A 19,272-nucleotide genomic window follows, 5' to 3' on the forward strand; every position below is an offset into this window, starting at 1 on the left:
CATTTACTTTTGATACTTAATTATATTTAGAACCAAATACTTTTCGACTTTTACTCCAGTAGTATTTTACTGGGTGACTTTAACTTGAGTAACTTTCTATTAAGGTATCTACTTTTACTCAAGTATGAGAATTGGGTACTTTTTCCACCACTTGTGTACACGCTGCCTGGTAGACGGGGTGATATGACGTCATTTTGCAGTCAGGGCGGGGAAAGGTAGTGACTGTTAAGAGAGCGTGCCCCCAGCTTTGTCCGACAAAATAATAAATGTTGCGCCAAAATGAGTACTATCACGCGTTGTCCCGGACACATTCATAGAGAATTCAATAAACAGAGAGAACGCAATTTGGCAGGGAAATAGAATTGGAGCTGAGAGAGAGAGGACGCAGTGTGGGCGGGTTAAGAAACACGGAGAGGGAGGGGACTACAGCGTTACATTCCCATCGTTTTTGCCCCTTCATGCGACGTCTGCCGAAAACAAGGACATCGGTATTGAGATACTATCCGTTCGTATCAGTCTTGCATCAAACTGAAGTGTGCACATTTGAGCATATTCAATAGATCTGTGTATGAAATTCCGTTACCTGCGCTTTAGATATTTTTGCGTCGGAGGAGGATAGCTGAGCTGCAGAGGCGCGGATGCTACGAGGGTAGCGTTGGGTACCACAACACCTCACACTCAGCACGGTAATGTGAAATTGACAGCGGCTTTCTTCTGTTTTTGATTGTAACCAGCATCTATGTCTAATACAATATGTTTAAGGGTCCAAATATAGATCTGCTGGCGTATGGTGCCAATTGATGCACCTATCCATCAAATGGGCTATACAATCGATTAGTTATTGTCGCATGTCTGCATCACCTCTGTGTAGCCTTGGAACAACCTGTGCTACCTATTAATTTTGAGCAGAATATATATTGTACGGCCCTCTACACAGTCTCGTTCAAGTTTTTTGTTTTGATTGAATATATAGGCCTAGACGGGCTTCGATTTTACGCATGGCAGTGAATGGTAGACTGTGTGGTATCGTGATGCCAATAACGGCTCAAATACCCCATGGAATCATTTTGAATACTGTGTCAATTAACTGGCACGGACACCAAACCCTTAACCCACCCACACAGGCAAGTGAGTAGGTGTGTGTGCATAGGCGGCATATTGGCCTGTATAACCTATAACATCACTGTATAATTTACCATCTCAAAATGAATGCAGCATAACTGGACACTACTAGGCTATTTATTACAGTTCACTTAAACTCTACCATGACCTGGGCCCACGTGCTGTCGTTTTACTGTGCTTTTGTTATTATGCATTATTCCTCTATTCTGTATGAGGTGAAAGTATAGCGCCGGAAGATTCCGTTGGCTTAATGAATTAGGATATTTACTGATGTGTGTTTGTCTGTCCTGTCTATGTTCTCTACACCTCAGTCCATCTTCCAGTGCTGAGCGGTTGAATGTGTCAAGCTCATTCTGAGGCGGGCCGAGTGTGCAGGTCACTCCTCCCTTGTACTTAGTTGATTAATTAAGGTCACTGATTAGTTAGGAACTCGCATCACCTGGTGGTGTAGGTCTTAATTGGACACAAATTGAAAGGAGAAACCAAAAACCAGCACTCTCGGCCCTCCATGGAATGAGTTTGACACCCCTGGTTTAATGCATGTACTGTATTCCTCTTCCCTCCTCCCTTCTACCTTTCCTTTCCTCCCTCAGATGGACAGAATGAGTTTTCTCTCCTTCCTCCTCCTTTGCTTGACTTCGGTTGCCAATGGCAACAAAGGTCAGTTTTTTTTCCTTTTGACTGTTAATTGTACCTCTGAAATAAGTTTTTTTTTCTTTCTATTGCCATGGGAGCACACACACCTGTAGTCACGCTCAAGGCCAGGGCCCTTTTGTCGCTGTCCCCTGAACTCTAGAGGGAATTCAATCATATACCCACTCACTGTGCTCCAAGTCATAATATATTAAATGATATGTCTGTAATTTATGATTGCATACACATCACCATTGTAGAGTGTTGTCCTTCATGGAGCCTGTATGTATGTATTTTGATCAATGTGGTGATGATGCTATATGTGTATGTGATTCCGTGTGTAATTGATAGCATGACTTTCAAAGGAGGATCAATCTTCTTCTCTCAGATAGATCACCGCGGATAGCCATGGCTCTTGATTTACCAACGTTGTTCCAATGATTATCATGCTGGAGACTTGAAGTGAAACTGGAATGGTCCGAGTGGGGCGAGGAACGTCAGAGAGGGCGAGGGAGGAGAGGAGGAAGGGTGTGACGTTGAAAGACAGGAAGACACAAGTGGAGAGAAGGGAGTGACGCTGAAAGACAGGAAGACACAAGTGGAGAGGAGAGAAGGGGAGCAAAAAGGAGTCGCTCCAAGGGAAGGGGCACAGAGTGTGTGAGAGAGGAACCAGATAGTTAGGAAGGGTGGGTGGGGAGAGGAAGAGAGAGAGATAGCATGTGGAATCAAGTGACGGCGTGAAATAAAGAGTGAGAGCGGTAGAAGTGTGTGAGAGAAGGGCAGAGAAAGAGGGGATGTTGTGTGGAGAGAGAGAGAGAAAGTGACAGAGAGAGGAAGAGTGCCAGAGATGGAAAGAGATGTCTCTCCATCTGTAATCCTGGGTGTAATCCATGGCCCTGATGTTCAGATTTAATGCTGTATTGCAGAGAGAGAGAAATAGGGAAGGAGGGGATGGGAAAGAGAGACAGGCAGGGAGAGAGGGTTAGAGATAAATGACAAAAAGAGGGACAGATCAGGAGCTTGAGGACAGGTGGTGTTCGTATCAGATTAACCATTGAGGATGGTGAATACTAGCCTGGGCATCACTCACTAGCATGAGTCACCAGCCTGGTCACACGACCAAAGGGGTATACTACAAAGCAAGATGAAGGTGTTAACTTGGCTGAATATTCAGAAAAAACTTTTTCATTTTTAGAAAGATAAGCTTGAAATGGGCATGGTCTAATTGACTCAACAACCAAACATACATCCCACTGGGAAAAAACTGGATGAATCAACGTTTCCATGTCATTTCAACAACAAAAAAGGTGGCAAAACTGATTGGATTAGGGAAAAAGTAATCAACGTAAGGGAATTTCCCATTTTTTAAATCAATTTGTTTACCTAAATCCAATGATATGGTGAAATGTTTGGTTTATTTCACATTAAATTAATGTTAGTTGACAACTTAACCAAATGTACATAAAAACTAGACTGTGAGCTGTTGTCTATGCCCAGTGGGATATCTACAGTGCATTCGGAAAGTAATCAGACCCCTTGACTTTTTCCACATTTTGATTCGTTACGGCCTTATTCAAAAATGTATTTCATATTTTTTTCTCATCAATCTACTCACGATACCTCATAATGACAAAGCGAAAACAGGTTTTTAGACATTTTTGCTAATTTATTAAAATAAAAAACAGAAATACCTTATTTACATAAGTATTCAGACCCTTTGCTATGAGACTCGAAATTGAGCTCAGGTGCATTCTGTTTCCATTGATCATCCTTGAGATGTTTTTACAACTTGAGTGTAGTCAACTTGTGGTTAATTCAATTGATTAGACATGATTTGGAAAGACACACACCTGTCTATACAAGGTCACACAGTTGACTCTGCATGTCAGAGCAAAAACCAAGCCATGAGGTTGAAGGAATTGTCCGTAGAGCTCAGAGACAGGATTGTGTCAAGCATTGAAGGTCCCCAAGAACACAGTGGCCTCCATCATTCTTAAATAGAAGAAGATTGGAAACACCAAGACTCTTCCTAGAGCTGGCTGCCCGGCCAAACTGAGCAATCGGGGGAGAAGGGCCTTGGTCAGGGAGGTGATCAAGAACCCGGTGGTCACTGTGACAGAGCTCCAGAGTTGCTCTGTGGAGATGGGAGAACCTTCCAGAACGACAACCGTCCCTGCAGCCCTCCACCAATCAGGCCTTTACGGTAGAGTGGCCAGACAGAAGCCACTCCTCCTGTAGAACTCTTATCTCACGTTGATTCAGACCAGACTGCCATTTTAATTGTTATAATTTGCCAGAGTGTTTTTAATGTTGAAACGGCAGAGCGGTTGCTACACAACATGTCCTGTGGCTCTGTCATTGCTGTCTGAGTCTAACATCATTATTTCAGGGTCTAGTGAGGGAGACATGTCTAAAATAAAAGCCCCTAGGCTTTTGTTTTGGTCTTTGATTATTTGAGTGTAAAATCGTCACCGTTCCAGCTTGTTAGCTCAGCCTTTGATTGATATGGGTGAACATTCTGGAGAGAAATGAAATATTAATTGGCAATTAGAGGGTGGATTCACAGCAAACTTTCCCTGTTTAATTTGGACGTCCATGTTTGCCAGTGAGTGAAGTGTGCCTGTGGGCAGGCTTCTTGGGCTGTTCTGATTGATATGTGCAATATACCTCTCCCTGTGTGATAAGGTGAAATCGGCCTAGGTGTAATTATGTTGCCAACTGACGCAAGGTGTGGAGTGACACTTGACGGGTGTGTTAGGGGGCAGGGGTGGGGTTTGAGTGTGTGCATTTCTGTGTGTGTGTGTCTTTATTTGTCTGTATCTGCGGACACACACACACACACGTCCTCCCATGTAATGGGGTGTTACAAATACCCATGTTTTTTCCCCCTTCTGATTGCTCCATTTAACCCAAGCCTCCTTTTGTCTCCTGTGTTGCCGTTCAGCCAATAAGCACAAGCCATGGATCGAGACGGAGTACCAGGGTATCGTCATGGAGAATGACAACACCGTTCTTCTCAACCCACCACTGTTCGCCCTGGATAAAGATGCTCCACTGCACTATGCAGGTACAGTACAGGCATGGTTAGAATGATCGGGGACACTTGGCAGTCCTCTAACAAATCAGGACTCCCCCATATAACAATAAGCATTATAAAATATTAGCATTGAAAGTATGGTAGCAATGTATTTTACGGGACAAATATTACCGGGGTGTTTACTAATTAACACCGAGTATAAACGCAAAACATGTTGCCATTTGGAACATATTTGCTATTGATTACAATGGCCACGGTTAGTTCACTATCTCACTGGGCTATTGAAAACCGAGTCCCACAATACCCCTACAGTGAGTAAGCATTTTGTAGAGGGGAAATTGTTAGACATGTTTCTTATGTTATGCCGACCTACAATTAGAATGGACAGAGTCAAATGGTAATTTCACCATAATAACCAATGAAGCGCCATCATTTGTGCCAGAAAGTTCAGTCAATTCCAGGTAAATAAAGCGCTACCCAAAGGATTTTGCTGGGCACTCCCATAAGCATGACAAATATTAACATGGAAAATAATCATGTCTGTCCAGTCCTCTATTTTTAGGGCCGCCCCAATAGTCTGTGTAAATCTATTCCTGGGTGCTACGCTGGTCCACCACAGCCAAGTGAAATTCAATTATTTGTATTCTTTGGGAACATTATATGCCCTGTGCTCACAGAAATCATTATGGTACACATTTCCCAACTGGGACAATAAAGTGATTGATTGGATCATGTAACTTCACATGGGGTTCATTGAAATATATCACTGAATTTCATTTGTTATTTTCTTAGCCATTGAAGACTATTTGAGTAAATCCGTCAATGTAAATCATCAAAATGTAAGCCTACTGGGTCCTTGAGATGCACAGAGAGTCACTAGAAGTTAAATTGTCACTAAAAGTAGTTGGTACCCTCCCTCTCTCTCTCCTTCCCCCTCTCTCTCTCCTCCAGGTGAGATCTGTGGCTTCCGGGTGCACAATGGGCCCACGGGATCCAGTTCGGTACAGTTTGAGGCGGTGGTTCTGGACCGCTCGACAGGGGAGGGCCTGGTCCGCTCTAAAGAGCCCCTGGACTGTGAGAGCCAGCGGGAGCACAGCTTCACCATCCAGGCCTATGACTGTGGAGAGGGCCCCGATGGAGCCAACAGCAAGAAGTCCCACAAGTGAGATACACTACATTACCCTGAAGGACAAATAGGTTTAATGGATAGGGTTGTTGTCAGAGGTTATGCTGGTTTTGGTAGTTTGGAGAATGATTAACCCTTGGGTATTTGTCAATGCTATGCTTGATCAATACATTACTATATTACAATGCAGTTATGTATGTATTGACCTCTCTTCCTTTATCTTTATCATGCTCTTTACTTTTCTCCTATTTCTCTTTCTCTCTCTCTTTCAGGGCTACGGTGCATGTACGTGTGAATGACGTAAACGAGTTCTCCCCAGTGTTCGTGGAGCGTCGCTATGAGGCCTCCGTCCCAGAAGGCCGTCTGTTCGACCGCATCGTGCGCGTCGAGGCCCTCGACGCAGACTGCTCCCCGCAGTACAGCCAGATCTGCTTCTACGACATCATCACCCCCAGCGTTCCCTTTGTCATCGATAACGATGGTGAGAACTACAGCTATGACAATTGAGCTGGGCTTTACATTAGTTTTCCACAAATAAATGAGGGTCTGCCTCGTCTTTACCAGAGCCATTTAGAAAATGTTTATCTAAATATATGGATCTGGTCTTTAAAATGTCTTTATTTGATTAATATACTATAAAAGTGAATATAATGTGTGAGTTGACATCTTGTCCCCAATAAAAACAACAGTTAGCATGGTGATGACTACCAATCTGTAAAAATACAAGTTCATTTCCCTGTTCTGTTTAGACTGTCTCCAGCTGGTCCTGTTGCTATGTACATTGCTAGAGAATGATCTAAGCCATTTCCAAGGATCTTGCTCACCCACATTGCAGTTTATATGCTATATCATTCCTTTTGTATTGCAATGAATAGATTTGCAGCGTGTTTTTGCTGTAAGAAACCCAGGTTGACTCCCGCCTTCACAGGTAGATAGTCCTAGCTTTCAGAAGAACACACATGTGCGTAGGTAGTAGTTGTGTAAGCAAAGCTACCGCATCAACACTGCTAGGGTAGGTTTCTTTGAACAGAGCCCAGAGGACAATCGGTACCGGGGGTTAGGCCTTAGTCTAGTGTTTCTGTTGATCTTGTAGGCATGCTTCCTCTGAGGAGAAGGCTTTGATTTCAGTCTGCAAGACTCCCATTGACGGGCTACTGGTGGGAGATCGATAGCGGGCATTTTGTAATATGACAACGGCATAGGGGGAGGCAGATTTTCTCAGGAGTCAGGTTTTTACCGTGACTTTGCACAATTGGCAGTGACTGGGGAGGAGGTTCCAGGGGATGAGAAGTTCCTTTAATATATGGGTCAGGCTGCTGGGCCCAGATGAAGCACAGAGACTTTTTGTTTCAGCCCTGGCGGTTTATATGCCCTAGTATTGTCACGGTCTCTCTCAATCTCTCCCCCCTTCTCTCTCCCTCTCTCTTTCTCTTTCATCCCTCCCTTTTGCCCCGTCTTTCTTTCTCCCCTGTCTCTCATTGTCTGGCGCCTGTCGTGCAGGTTCCGCCAACCATATCTTTGTGACATTCTCTCTTCGACTCTAGATATACTGTAAGAAGAAACTGTCTTTATTCATTCATATCGTTTTCTCTTCTCTCTCCCTCCCCTGTCGTTGCCTTTTCTATTTGAATATACTCCACTGAATAGTTTTGGTGTGTCTGAGAGTGTGTGTACAAGAGTGCGTATTTTTCATGCTGTGCTTTTGAGTAAGTGAGTGAATGACTGTTTGTATTGTACTGTACATAACTCTCTCTCCTTCCCTCTCCTCCCATCTCCTAGGTAACATTAAGAACACAGAGCCATTGGATTCGAAGCGCCAGCGTGTCCACACCTTCTGGGTGACCGCGTTCGACTGTGGCAAGAACCGCGCTCAGGCCGACGCCCAGGTCGTCGTCACGGTCAAACCGTCCTGCAAACCCGGCTGGATCGGTAATCAATACACTAAACCCATCACCCCCCTCATTATTCATGACTTCTTCATCTACCTCCTCAGTGGTAGTGTGGAATGGGCCTATTCTCTATATAGTGCACTACTTTTGGACAGAACCGGTTGGCCCGTGGTCAAAAGTAATGCACTACAGTATATAGAGAATAGGGTGTAATTTGGGACTACATTAGTGTCTGAAATGATACTGTAGCATATAGAATGGACGTTGATGGTTTGTATTTTGCAGACTTCAATTGAGAAAATGGTGATTACGAAAGATGATAATGCTACGTGATGTCTCAATTGGTGTGAATGGTCGAGGGACACAACTTGCCCTTAGAGCATAATTATCATAACATGAATGACTTAACACATCATTTTTGTAACAGTGCTTTCGGAAAGAATTCGGACCCCTTAACTTTTCCCACATTGTTACGTTACACCCTTATTCTAAAATGGATTTAATCGTTTTCTTCCCCTCACCAATCTACACACAATACCCCATAATGACATAGCAAAAACAGTTTACATTTTTTTTTATAAACTAAAATATCACATTTACGTTTAAGTATTCAGACCCTTTACTCAGTACTTTATTGAAGTACCTTTGAAAGCAATTACAGCCTGGAGTCTTCTTAGCAGTGGCGATTTTAGCATGTAAATCTTTGTGTGGCAACCTCCCCCAAAATTGTTTAAATGAAGGGGGCATACACTACCGTTCAAAAGTTTGGTGTCACTTAGAAATGTTTTTGAAAGAAAAGCACATTTTTCTGTCCATTAAAATAACATCAAATTGATCAGAAATACAGTGTAGACATTGGTAAATGACTATTATAGCTGGAAACTGATGATTTTTAATGAAATATCTACATAGGTGTACAGAGGCCCATTATCAGCAACCATCACTCCTGTGTTCCAAAGGCACGTTGTGTTAGCTAGTCCAAGTTTATCATTTTATAAAGCTAATTTATCATTAGAAAACCCTTTTGCAATTACAGTGCCTTGCGAAAGTATTCGGGCCCCCTTGAACTTTGCGACCTTTTGCCACATTTCAGGCTTCAAACATAAAGATATAAAACTGTATTTTTTTGTGAAGAATCAACAACAAGTGGGACACAATCATGAAGTGGAACGACATTTATTGGATATTTCAAACTTTTTTTAACAAATCAAAAACTGAAAAATTGGGCGTGCAAAATTATTCAGCCCCTTTACTTTCAGTGCAGCAAACTCTCTCCAGAAGTTCAGTGAGGATCTCTGAATGATCCAATGTTGACCTAAATGACTAATGATGATAAATACAATCCACCTGTGTGTTATCAAGTCTCCGTATAAATGCACCTGCACTATGATAGTCTCAGAGGTCCGTTAAAAGCGCAGAGAGCATCATGAAGAACAAGGAACACACCAGGCAGGTCCGAGATACTGTTGTGAAGAAGTTTAAAGCCGGATTTGGATACAAAAAGATTTCCCAAGCTTTAAACATCCCAAGGAGCACTGTGCAAGCGATAATATTGAAATGGAAGGAGTATCAGAACACTGCAAATCTACCAAGACCTGGCCGTCCCTCTAAACTTTCAGCTCATACAAGGAGAAGACTGATCAGAGATGCAGCCAAGAGGCCCATGATCACTCTGGATGAACTGCAGAGATCTACAGCTGAGGTGGGAGACTCTGTCCATAGGACAACAATCAGTCGTATATTGCACAAATCTGGCCTTTATGGAAGAGTGGCAAGAAGAAAGCCATTTCTTAAAGATATCCATAAAAAGTGTTGTTTAAAGTTTGCCACAAGCCACCTGGGAGACACACCAAATATGTGGAAGAAGGTGCTCTGGTCAGATGAAACCAAAATTGAACTTTTTGGCAACAATGCAAAACGTTATGTTTGGCGTAAAAGCAACACAGCTGAACACACCATCCCCACTGTCAAACATGGTGTTGGCAGCATCATGGTTTGGGCCTGCTTTTCTTCAGCAGGGACAGGGAAGATGGTTAAAATTGATGGGAAGATGGATGGAGCCAAATACAGGACCATTCTGGAAGAAAACCTGATGGAGTCTGCAAAAGACCTGAGACTGGGACGGAGATTTGTCTTCCAACAAGACAATGATCCAAAACATAAAGCAAAATCTACAATGGAATGGTTCAAAAATAAACATATCCAGGTGTTAGAATGGCCAAGTCAAAGTCCAGACCTGAATCCAATCGAGAATCTGTGGAAAGAACTGAAAACTGCTGTTCACAAATGCTCTCCATTCAACCTCACTGAGCTCGAGCTGTTTTGCAAGGAGGAATGGGAAAAAATTTCAGTCTCTCGATGTGCAAAACTGATAGAGACATACCCCAAGCGACTTACAGCTGTAATCGCAGCAAAAGGTGGCGCTACAAAGTATTAACTTAAGGGGGCTGAATAATTTTGCACGCCCAATTTTTCAGTTTTTGATTTGTTAAAAAAGTTTGAAATATCCAATAAATGTCGTTCCACTTCATGATTGTGTCCTACTTGTTGTTGATACTTCACAAAAAAATACAGTTTTATATTTTTATGTTTGAAGCCTGAAATGTGGCAAAAGGTCGCAAAGTTCAAGGGGGCCGAATACTTTCGCAAGGCACTGTATGTTAGCACAGCTGAAAACTGTTATTCTGATTAAAGAAGCAATAAAACTGGCCTTTAGACTAGTTGAGTATCTGGAGCATCAGCATTTGCGAGTTCGATTACAGGCTCAAAATGGCCAGAAACAAAGACCTTTCTTCTGAAACTTGTCAGTCTATTCTTGTTCTGAGAAATGAAGGCTATTCCATGCGAGAAATTGCCAAGAAACTGAAGATCTCGTACAACACTGTGTACTACTCCCTTCACAGAACAGCGCAAACTGGCTCTAACCAGAATAGAAAGAGGACCCCGGTGCACAAATGAGCAAGAGGACAAGTACATTAGAGTGTCAAGTTTGAGAAACAGACGACTCACAAGTCCTCAACTGGCAGCTTCATTAAATAGTACCCACAGAACACCAGTCTCAACATCAACATTGAAAAGGTAACTCCAGGATGCTGGCCTTCTGTGCTCACTTGAACAGGAAGGTGGCATAGCAGTCCTTCTGGTTGGCAAATTCTGTCATCAAACTTTGTCATCAAAGTCTGGCATTCTCTGGATTTATGGTGCTTTGAAAACAACTGGAAACTTTGGGGAAAAAAGAAGGTTGAATCATGACGTCAGTGATTTTCAGGTCCGAGCTCTAGAAAAAGGCCCGAATTCCCGACTTGCAAATCTGAGTTGATTGACCGTTCAAAATGTATTTTCCCTGTCGGAGCTAGTTTTTTTCAAGAGATCCCAGTTGTCTTGAACTCACTGAAGATTTCAGAGTTTTCAGATGTTTTGATTGACAGCATGGCCAATGTATTCAACCTTTTCTGGCCCACGGTGTTGCATGTGAATGTCTATCATTTTAAGCTTGGAAAAGAGACTGTTAAACCCAGACTTGGACCATACACCCTTTCCACTGGATAGCAGGCTAGTGATTGCTTTGCAACGCTTGCAGTTAGCCACTGATTCCTTCCAAACCACTCATTGTTGAATTTGCAATTTCCAAGTTATGTTTACGTCCAATGACAGATGAGCACCGATACGTTTTATCTATAATTTCTCTTCATATGACAAGGATTGAGAAGAATTTGCCTGTAGATTGTCGACTTGATTCAGGACGATGACTGCTTGTCTAGCTTGCTAGCTAACATTTTGAAAGTATGATGTTAACACGATCAGTCCAATCAAAGCTACGGTAGATATAACTGGATTTGACATCTGTGGCCAAGGACCTTGTGCCTTCTTGGATGGACACTTCTAATGTAAATCTATTAGCAGCACCCAAAAGGCTTGAATGGTCAAGCTCTGCCATAGATTTTGTGGTGACGTAGTGTCCCCATGAGTGACAGAACACTGAGCCAATCACGGCGCAACTATAAAACATTACCAACCCCTACGCTCCGTACTTTTCCGCTGGCTGCACCACCACCAGAGAAAGCACACAGAGCTAGTCTGAAACACCTGCATTTTGGAGCTGCCTTACTCAAAATGTGGAAAAGGTCAAGGGGCCTGAATACTTTCTGAATGCACTGTATTTTGATGGGTTTATTTTCTTTGTTGGTTTTCAGGTTGGTCGAAGCGGGTGGAGTATACCCCCGGGTCAGGCAGCATTCCCCTGTTCCCCAGTTTGCATCTGGAGACCTGCGAAGAGACTGTGTGGAACATCCAGGCCACCGTAGAGCTGCAGACTGGCCATATTGGGAAAGGCTGTGACAGGGACAGCTACTCAGACCGATCAGTACGCAGACTCTGTGGTGAGTGCTGCTTGAGTCTGGGCTATTCATGATGGATTCAATCTTTGGGATAATAATTTGTGACTATCCGAAGATTGAAATGGAGCATGCTCAAGCCACATAGGTTTTAGCCCTATTTGCCACATAAGCATAAAAATACCTTGCATTTGTGGTGAGTGCATAAATTAAATGAAGTAATGCAGTCATGCATTTTGGGAGAGTACAGGCCCTGATATTCATTGAGCTCACAATATCAGCTTTTTATTTTATATATTTTTTATTTGACCTTTTATTTATACAGGTTTTTCTCATTGAGAACATCTCTTTTCCAAGAGAGACCTGGTCCAATAGCAGCAGGGGGAACAACGTTTCAGACAAAACAACTTACATACACTAACACAACATTAAACAAAACTATAAACACACATACAGTACAACAATTACATTTTACGTTAAAAACACGAAAGTCTTAACTAAAAACAGCTGGCCTAAAGACAATTACACTCTTCTATGATATATACATTGATCAAGTGTTTAAACTCCACCAACGAACCTAAATCATCAAATGTTTTAATGTTTAGGAGGGAATTCCAGGACCACGGAGCTAAGTAACTAAAACTATTTCTACCATGACCTATTCTAATTTTTGGTGCTGTTAGAAGCAAATGAGAATGAGACCGTAATTGATATTTATTTACCGACCTGACTAAAAAAGAAAAGAGATAAAATGGCATTTTACCCAATATGGCCTTGTAAATCAGTGTATACCAGTGTTTAAGCCTACGCAAGGTCAATGACGACCAGCCAACAGCTCTGTAGAGATCGCAATGATGTATTAGACGTTTTTGATTTGTAATGAACCTAAGGGCTCTATGATACACTGCATCAAGTTCTCTCAGGGTAGTGGTTGAGGTCTGCATATATACAGTCTAAGTCGGAAGTTTACATACGCCTTAGCCAAATACATTTAAACTCAATTTTTCACAATTCCTGGCATTTAATCCTAGTAAAAATGCCCTGTCTTAGGTAAGTTAGGATCACCACTTTATTTTAAGAATGTGAAATGTTAGAATAATAGTAGAGAGAATTATTTATTACAGCTTTTATTTATTTCATCACATTCCCAGAGGGTCAGAAGTTTACATAAACTCAATTAGTATTTGGTAGCATTGCCTTTAAATTGTTTAACCTGGGTCAAATGTTTCGGGTAGTCTTCCACAAGCTTCCCACAATAAGTTGGGTGAATTTTTGCCCATTCCTCCTGACAGAGCTGGTGTAACTGAGTCAGGTTTGTGGGCCTCCTTGCTCGCACACGCTTTTTCAGCTCTGCCCACACATTTTCTATAGGATTGAGGTCAGGGCTTTGTGATGGCCACTCCAATACCTTGACTTTGTTGTCCTTAAGCCATTTTGCTACAACTTTGGAAGTATGCGTGGGGTCATTGTCCATTTGGAAGACCCACTTGCGACCAAGCTTTAACTTCCTGACTGATGTTTTGAGATGTTGCTTCAATATATCCACATAATTTTCCTTCCTCGTGATGCCATCCATTTTGTGAAGTGCACCAGTCCCTCCTGCAGCAAAGCACCCCCACAACATGATGCTGCCACCCCCGTGCTTCACGGGATTGTATTGTTTGGCTTGCAAGCCTCCCCCTTTTTCCTCCAAACATAACGATGGTCATTACGGCCAAACAGTTCTATTTTTGTTTCATCAGACCAGAGGACATTTCTCCAAATAGTATGATCTTTGACCCCCCCCCCCCCCATGTGCAGTTGTAAACCGTAATCTGGCTTTTTTATGGCGGTTTTGGAGCAGTGGCTTCTTCCTTGCTGAGCGGCCTTTCAGGTTATGTCGATATAGGACTTGTTTTACTGTGGATATAGATACTTTTGTACCTGTTTCCTCCAGCATCTTCACAAGGTCCTTTGCTGTTGTTCTGGGATTGATTTTCTCTTTTCGCACCAAAGTACGTTCATCTCTAGGAGACAGGTGTTTGCAAATTGCTCCCAAGGATGAAGCAGACTTGTGGAGGTCTACAATTTTTTTTATGAGGTCTTGGCTGATTTCTTTTGATTTTCCCATGATGTCAAGCAAAGAGGTTCTGAGTTTGAAGGTAGGCCTTGAAATACATCCACAGGTACACCTCCAATTGACTCAAATTAAGTCAATTAGCCTATCAGAAGCTTCTAAAGCCATGACATCATTTTCTGGAATTTTCCAAGGTGTTTAAAGCCACTGTAAACTTCTGACCCACTGGAATTGTGATTAAGTGAATTATAAGTGAAATAATCTGTCTGTAAAAAATTGTTGGAAAAATTACTTGTCATGCACAAAGTAGACATACTGACAAACTTGCCAAAACTATTGTTTGTTTACAAGAAATTTGTTCAGTGGTTCTAAAACAAGTTTTAATGACTCCAACCTAATTGTATGTAAACTTCTGACTTCAACTGTATAACATCACTAAAATCTAAAACCGCCAGTAATGTACATCGTACCAGCTCCTTCCTGGCCTCAAAAGAAAAACAAGCCTTATGCCGGTAATAAAAACCTTTTCAAGTTCTTTACATGCACTGTGAAGCTCAGCTTATCATCAACCCACACACCCAAATGTCTGTACACTTTAACTTGCTCTACAGTATGTCCAGCCAATGTAGAAATGACATGATTAGTAACATGCCTGGCATTTAAAAATAGCATGCATTTTGTTTTTCCCGAATTGAGAACCAGCTTTAAATCATATAGATTCTATTGTATGATGTTAAATCCTCTTTGGGCATTTTCAAAAGCTAAAAATAAACTACTACCACTTGAATAAAGAACATTATCATCTGCATAAAAATTAACATCCACTGTTTCAATAAGATCCCCAATGTTGTTGATATACAAAATGAACAACAGTGGGCCCAAAATAGAACCTTGCGGAACACCTGAGCACACCTCTATGGACTCAGATTTACAACTATCCACCATTACACATGGTGTACGATTTGATAGGTAATTTATAAACCAATCTAGAGCATGACCAGTAATCCCACACAACAATCCCCCACAACATTTTAACCTTTGCACTAACACAGCATGGTCCACAGTGTCAAAAGCCTTCGACAAATCAATAAAGACAGACACACAATGTTACTTCTTATCAAGAGCACAGTGGATGTCATTTAAAACCTTCAATGTTGCCGAAACAGTGCTGTGGCCAGACCTAAAACCTGATTGCATTCCATTTATGATGTTGTTTTCTTGGAAGTAGGCCTTTAGCTGCCTACTAACTAAGTACTCCAGTACCTTTGATGGTACAGACAATTTTGATATGGGTCAATAGTTGACAAGTAGCGAAGGATCTCCACCTTTCAGGAGAGGCAGTACAAAAGCAGATTTCCATAACTTGGGGATTTCCTTAACATCAAGCGTGAGGTTAAAAATACAAGTTAAGGGGGAGCAATGATGTCTGCAGCTAGGTGAAGGAAGGGGAGGGGGGGTCTAGTTCATCAGGGCTAGGGGATTTTTTTTTCCATCAATTTCTTTCAGGGCTTTACACACCTCTTAAACAGAGAAGGATGAAAAGGAGAACCCAGTGAAGGAGTATACAGGGGTGTAAGGTACATTTTTAGGGGGCTCAATTATACCTTTGACCTTTTCAAATAAACTGCCTGCATCTAAAAACAAAAAAATGCTGATTCAAGGCTTTCAGAATGGAGGTTCTCTGTTACAATCTATGTGTCTACCAACAATTGTTTGGGAAGCTGTGTATCTTTTTTGCACTCCAAACCTTACTTGCCAAAATTTGGATGGATCATTTTAAAATATGTGAAGTAGATTTCAGGTAGTGGTCTGCTTTCAATTTACGGGTCATAGCCACACCCATATTTCTAAGACGTTTAATAGCCATCCAATCATCTGCCAAACCAGTCCCTCTTGCTTTAGCCCACATAGCATTTCATTCCCTTATGTTTTAGTAAATTTCTTAGCATACCAAGGGTTCTCTCTGCCCTTAGTCCTGATTTTTTTTAAAGGGGCATGCCTATTGCATACATCCTGGAATGCGTTGTGGAAGTAAGAAAAGGCTAGTTCAACATCAGGGATTAATTCCATTCTATTCCATTCAATGCTACATCATGTAAAAAACCTTGAATATCAAACCACTTCCAGTTTCTTTTCGTAATGACACGTGGAGATTTCTTAGGGATTTTACCATCTCTCACACAGGCAATAGCACAGTGATCACTTATGTAATTTGCAAATATACCAGAAGCATTAAAACGATGAGGAGTATTGGTTAAGATCAAATTTCAGAGGATATTTTATATTCAACCTAGTTACACTGTTGATAATCTGAGTGAGATTATAGGTATTGCATATAATTTTGAGTTGATCAGAGCTAGATGTTAACCAGTCCTGATTCAGATCACCCATCAGGACAAACTCAGAATTGACATTATGTGATAACAATTCAAAAATACAATCCAGAGAGCCAAGCTTACATTTAATGAGTCCAAAAGTCAGCTCGTTAAGGCATTAACGTGTTTAGAGTAAGTAAGCAGAGCAATGCAGCAAGATTGGAGTGAGTCAAAAGCGGTTTTGAACTCCCAACCTGAAACAAGCACATTAACCACAGACAGTCCCAAAAGAGTTAATGCTTCTAAGGCCTTTACCAAGTCTAGGGTTGTACAGTATGTTATTTGTGATTTCACTCCTGTCTCCTGTCTCACCAGGTGCTGTGAGAGGTGAAGTGGACTTACTCCCGCCCCCGTCCCCAGCAGCCAATTGGACCTCAGCCTTGCCCACCCTCCCTTCTTCTGATTCGTCCCTGGTGTTCTCCTTTAATGGCTCCACCCATGTTGCTGTGGTACCCGACTCTGTTGCCGCGGCCGTATCCGGAGACCATTTCACCCTCCAGCTGTGGATGCGAAGGGGTGGGATCAACACCCAGCCTCCGACTAATCAGGCCAGAGGAAACCGCAGGGAGGAGGAGACTATCGTCTGCAGTACCGTCAAGAATGGTCAGTCAAATGGTCAGTCACAACTGTTAGTTAAAGTAAAAATACTTGAAAGCACTACTTAAGTAGTTTTTTGGGGTATCTGTACATTACTATTTATGCAAATTATGTCTGAGTGTTGTCGTGCGCCCCTGGCTATCCGTAAAAAAACAAAAACACTAAAATTGTGCCGTTTGGTTAATATAAGCAATTTGAAATGATTTATACTTTTACTTTTGATACTTAAGTATATATTTGCAATTATATTTACTTTTGATACTTAAGTATATTTAAAAGCAAAAACATGAAGACTTTTACTCAAGTAGTATTTTACTGGGTGACTCACTTTTACTTTAGTCATTTTCTGTTAAGGTATCTTTACTTTTACTCAAGTATGACAATTGGGTACTTTTTCCACCTCTATGTACCAGTCAGAAGTTTGGACACACCTACTCATTCAAGGGATTTTCTTTATTTTTACTATTTTCTACATTGTAGAATAGTAGTGAAGACATCAAAACTATGAAATAACACAAATGGAATCATGTAGTAGCCCCCCAAAATTGTTAAACAAATCAAAATATATTTGAGATTCTTCAAAGTAGCCACCCTTTGCCTTGATGACAGCTTTGCACACTCTTGACATTCTCTCAACCAGCTTCATGAAGAATGCTTTTCCAACCGTCTTGAAGGAGTCCCCACCAATGCTGAGCACTTGTTGGCTGCTTTTTTTATATATATATTTTTTTATTTCACCTTTATTTAACCAGGTAGCCTAGTTGAGAACAAGTTCTCATTTGCAACTGCGACCTGGCCAAGATAAAGCGTAGCAATTCGACACATACAACAACACAGAGTTACACATGGAATAAACAAAACATACAGTAAATAATACAGTAGAACAAAAGAAAACAAAAAGTCTATATACAGTGAGTGCAAATGAGGTAAGTTAAGGAAATAAATAGGCCATGGTGGCGAAGTAATTACAACACAGCAATTAAACACTGGAATGGTAGATCGGCAGAAGTTGAATGTGCAGGTAGAGATACTGGGGTGCAAAGGAGCAAAACAAACAAATACCAGTATGGGGATGAGGTAGGTAGATAGATGGGCTGTTTACAGATGGGCTATGTAAGCTGCTCTGACAGCCGGTGCCCAAAGCCAGTGAGGGAGATGTGAGTCTCCAGCTTCAGAGATTTCTGCAATTCGCTCCAGTCATGGGCAGCAGAGAACTGTAAGGAAAGACGACCAAAGGAGGAATTGGACCTGGGTAGCAACCAGCGAGATACACCCGCCAGAGAGCGCGCCACGAGTGGGCGCTGCCATGGTGACCAGTGAGCCGAGACAAGGCGGGGCTTTACCTAACAGAGACTTGTAGATAACCTGTAGCCAGTGGGCTTGGCGACGAGTATGAAGCGAGGGCCAACCAACGAGAGCGCACAGGTCGCAATGGTGAGTAGTGCATGGGGCCCCGGTGACAAAACGGATGGCACTGTGATAGACCGCATCCAGTCTGTTGAGCAGAGTGCTGGAGGCCATTTTACAGATGACATCACCAAAGTCGAGGATCGGTAGGATGGTCAGTCCCACGAGGGCATGCTTGGCAACATGGGTGAAGGACGCCACGTTGCGATATAGGAAGCCGACTCCAGATTCAATTTTGGATTGGAGATGCTTAATGTGAGTCTGGAAGGAGAGCCCACAGTCCAACCAGACACAGTCCAACCAGACACTTCATTCGTAGTTGTCCACGTATTCTAAGTCAGAGCCATCCAGAGTAGCGATGCTGGACGGGCGTGCAGGTGCGGGCAGTGTTCGATTGAATAGCATGCATCCAGTTTCACCTGCGTTCAAGAGCAGTTGGAGGCCACGGAAGGAGAGCTGCATGGCATCGAAGCTCGTCCGGAGGTTAGTTAACACAGTGTCCAAGGAGGGGCCAGAAACATACAGAATGGCATTGTCTGTGCAGAGGTGGACCAGAGAATCACAAGCAGCAAGAGCAACACCACTGATGCACACAGAAAAGAGAGTCGGCCCGAGAATTGAACCCTGTGGCACACCCACAGAGACTGCCAAAGGTCCGGACAACAGGCCCCCCGATCTGACACACCGAACCCCACC

General features: G+C 42.3%; 1 protein-coding gene across 2 annotated transcripts in view; it reads left to right on the forward strand.

Moving 5' to 3' along the window:
* The first annotated feature begins 410 nt into the window (after positions 1–410).
* The window catches only part of LOC139366708 (calsyntenin-3), a 42,078-nt gene continuing 23,216 nt past the window's right edge, over positions 411–19,272 (forward strand). The window contains exons 1-8 of one of the 2 annotated variants that reach the window (XM_071104407.1): positions 411–686; positions 1,716–1,782; positions 4,700–4,822; positions 5,744–5,954; positions 6,191–6,399; positions 7,698–7,847; positions 12,001–12,186; positions 16,888–17,175. In XM_071104407.1, coding sequence (XP_070960508.1) covers positions 1,716–1,782; positions 4,700–4,822; positions 5,744–5,954; positions 6,191–6,399; positions 7,698–7,847; positions 12,001–12,186; positions 16,888–17,175 — 1,234 coding nt within the window. In that variant the 5' untranslated portion in view covers positions 411–686. Of the gene's footprint in view, positions 687–1,715; positions 1,783–4,699; positions 4,823–5,743; positions 5,955–6,190; positions 6,400–7,697; positions 7,848–12,000; positions 12,187–16,887; positions 17,188–19,272 lie in introns of both variants that reach the window. The other variant, XM_071104400.1, reaches the window with a different exon arrangement.

This window comes from Oncorhynchus clarkii, chromosome 2 (genome assembly GCF_045791955.1).
Source record: "Oncorhynchus clarkii lewisi isolate Uvic-CL-2024 chromosome 2, UVic_Ocla_1.0, whole genome shotgun sequence".
Lineage (NCBI taxonomy): Eukaryota > Metazoa > Chordata > Actinopteri > Salmoniformes > Salmonidae > Oncorhynchus > Oncorhynchus clarkii.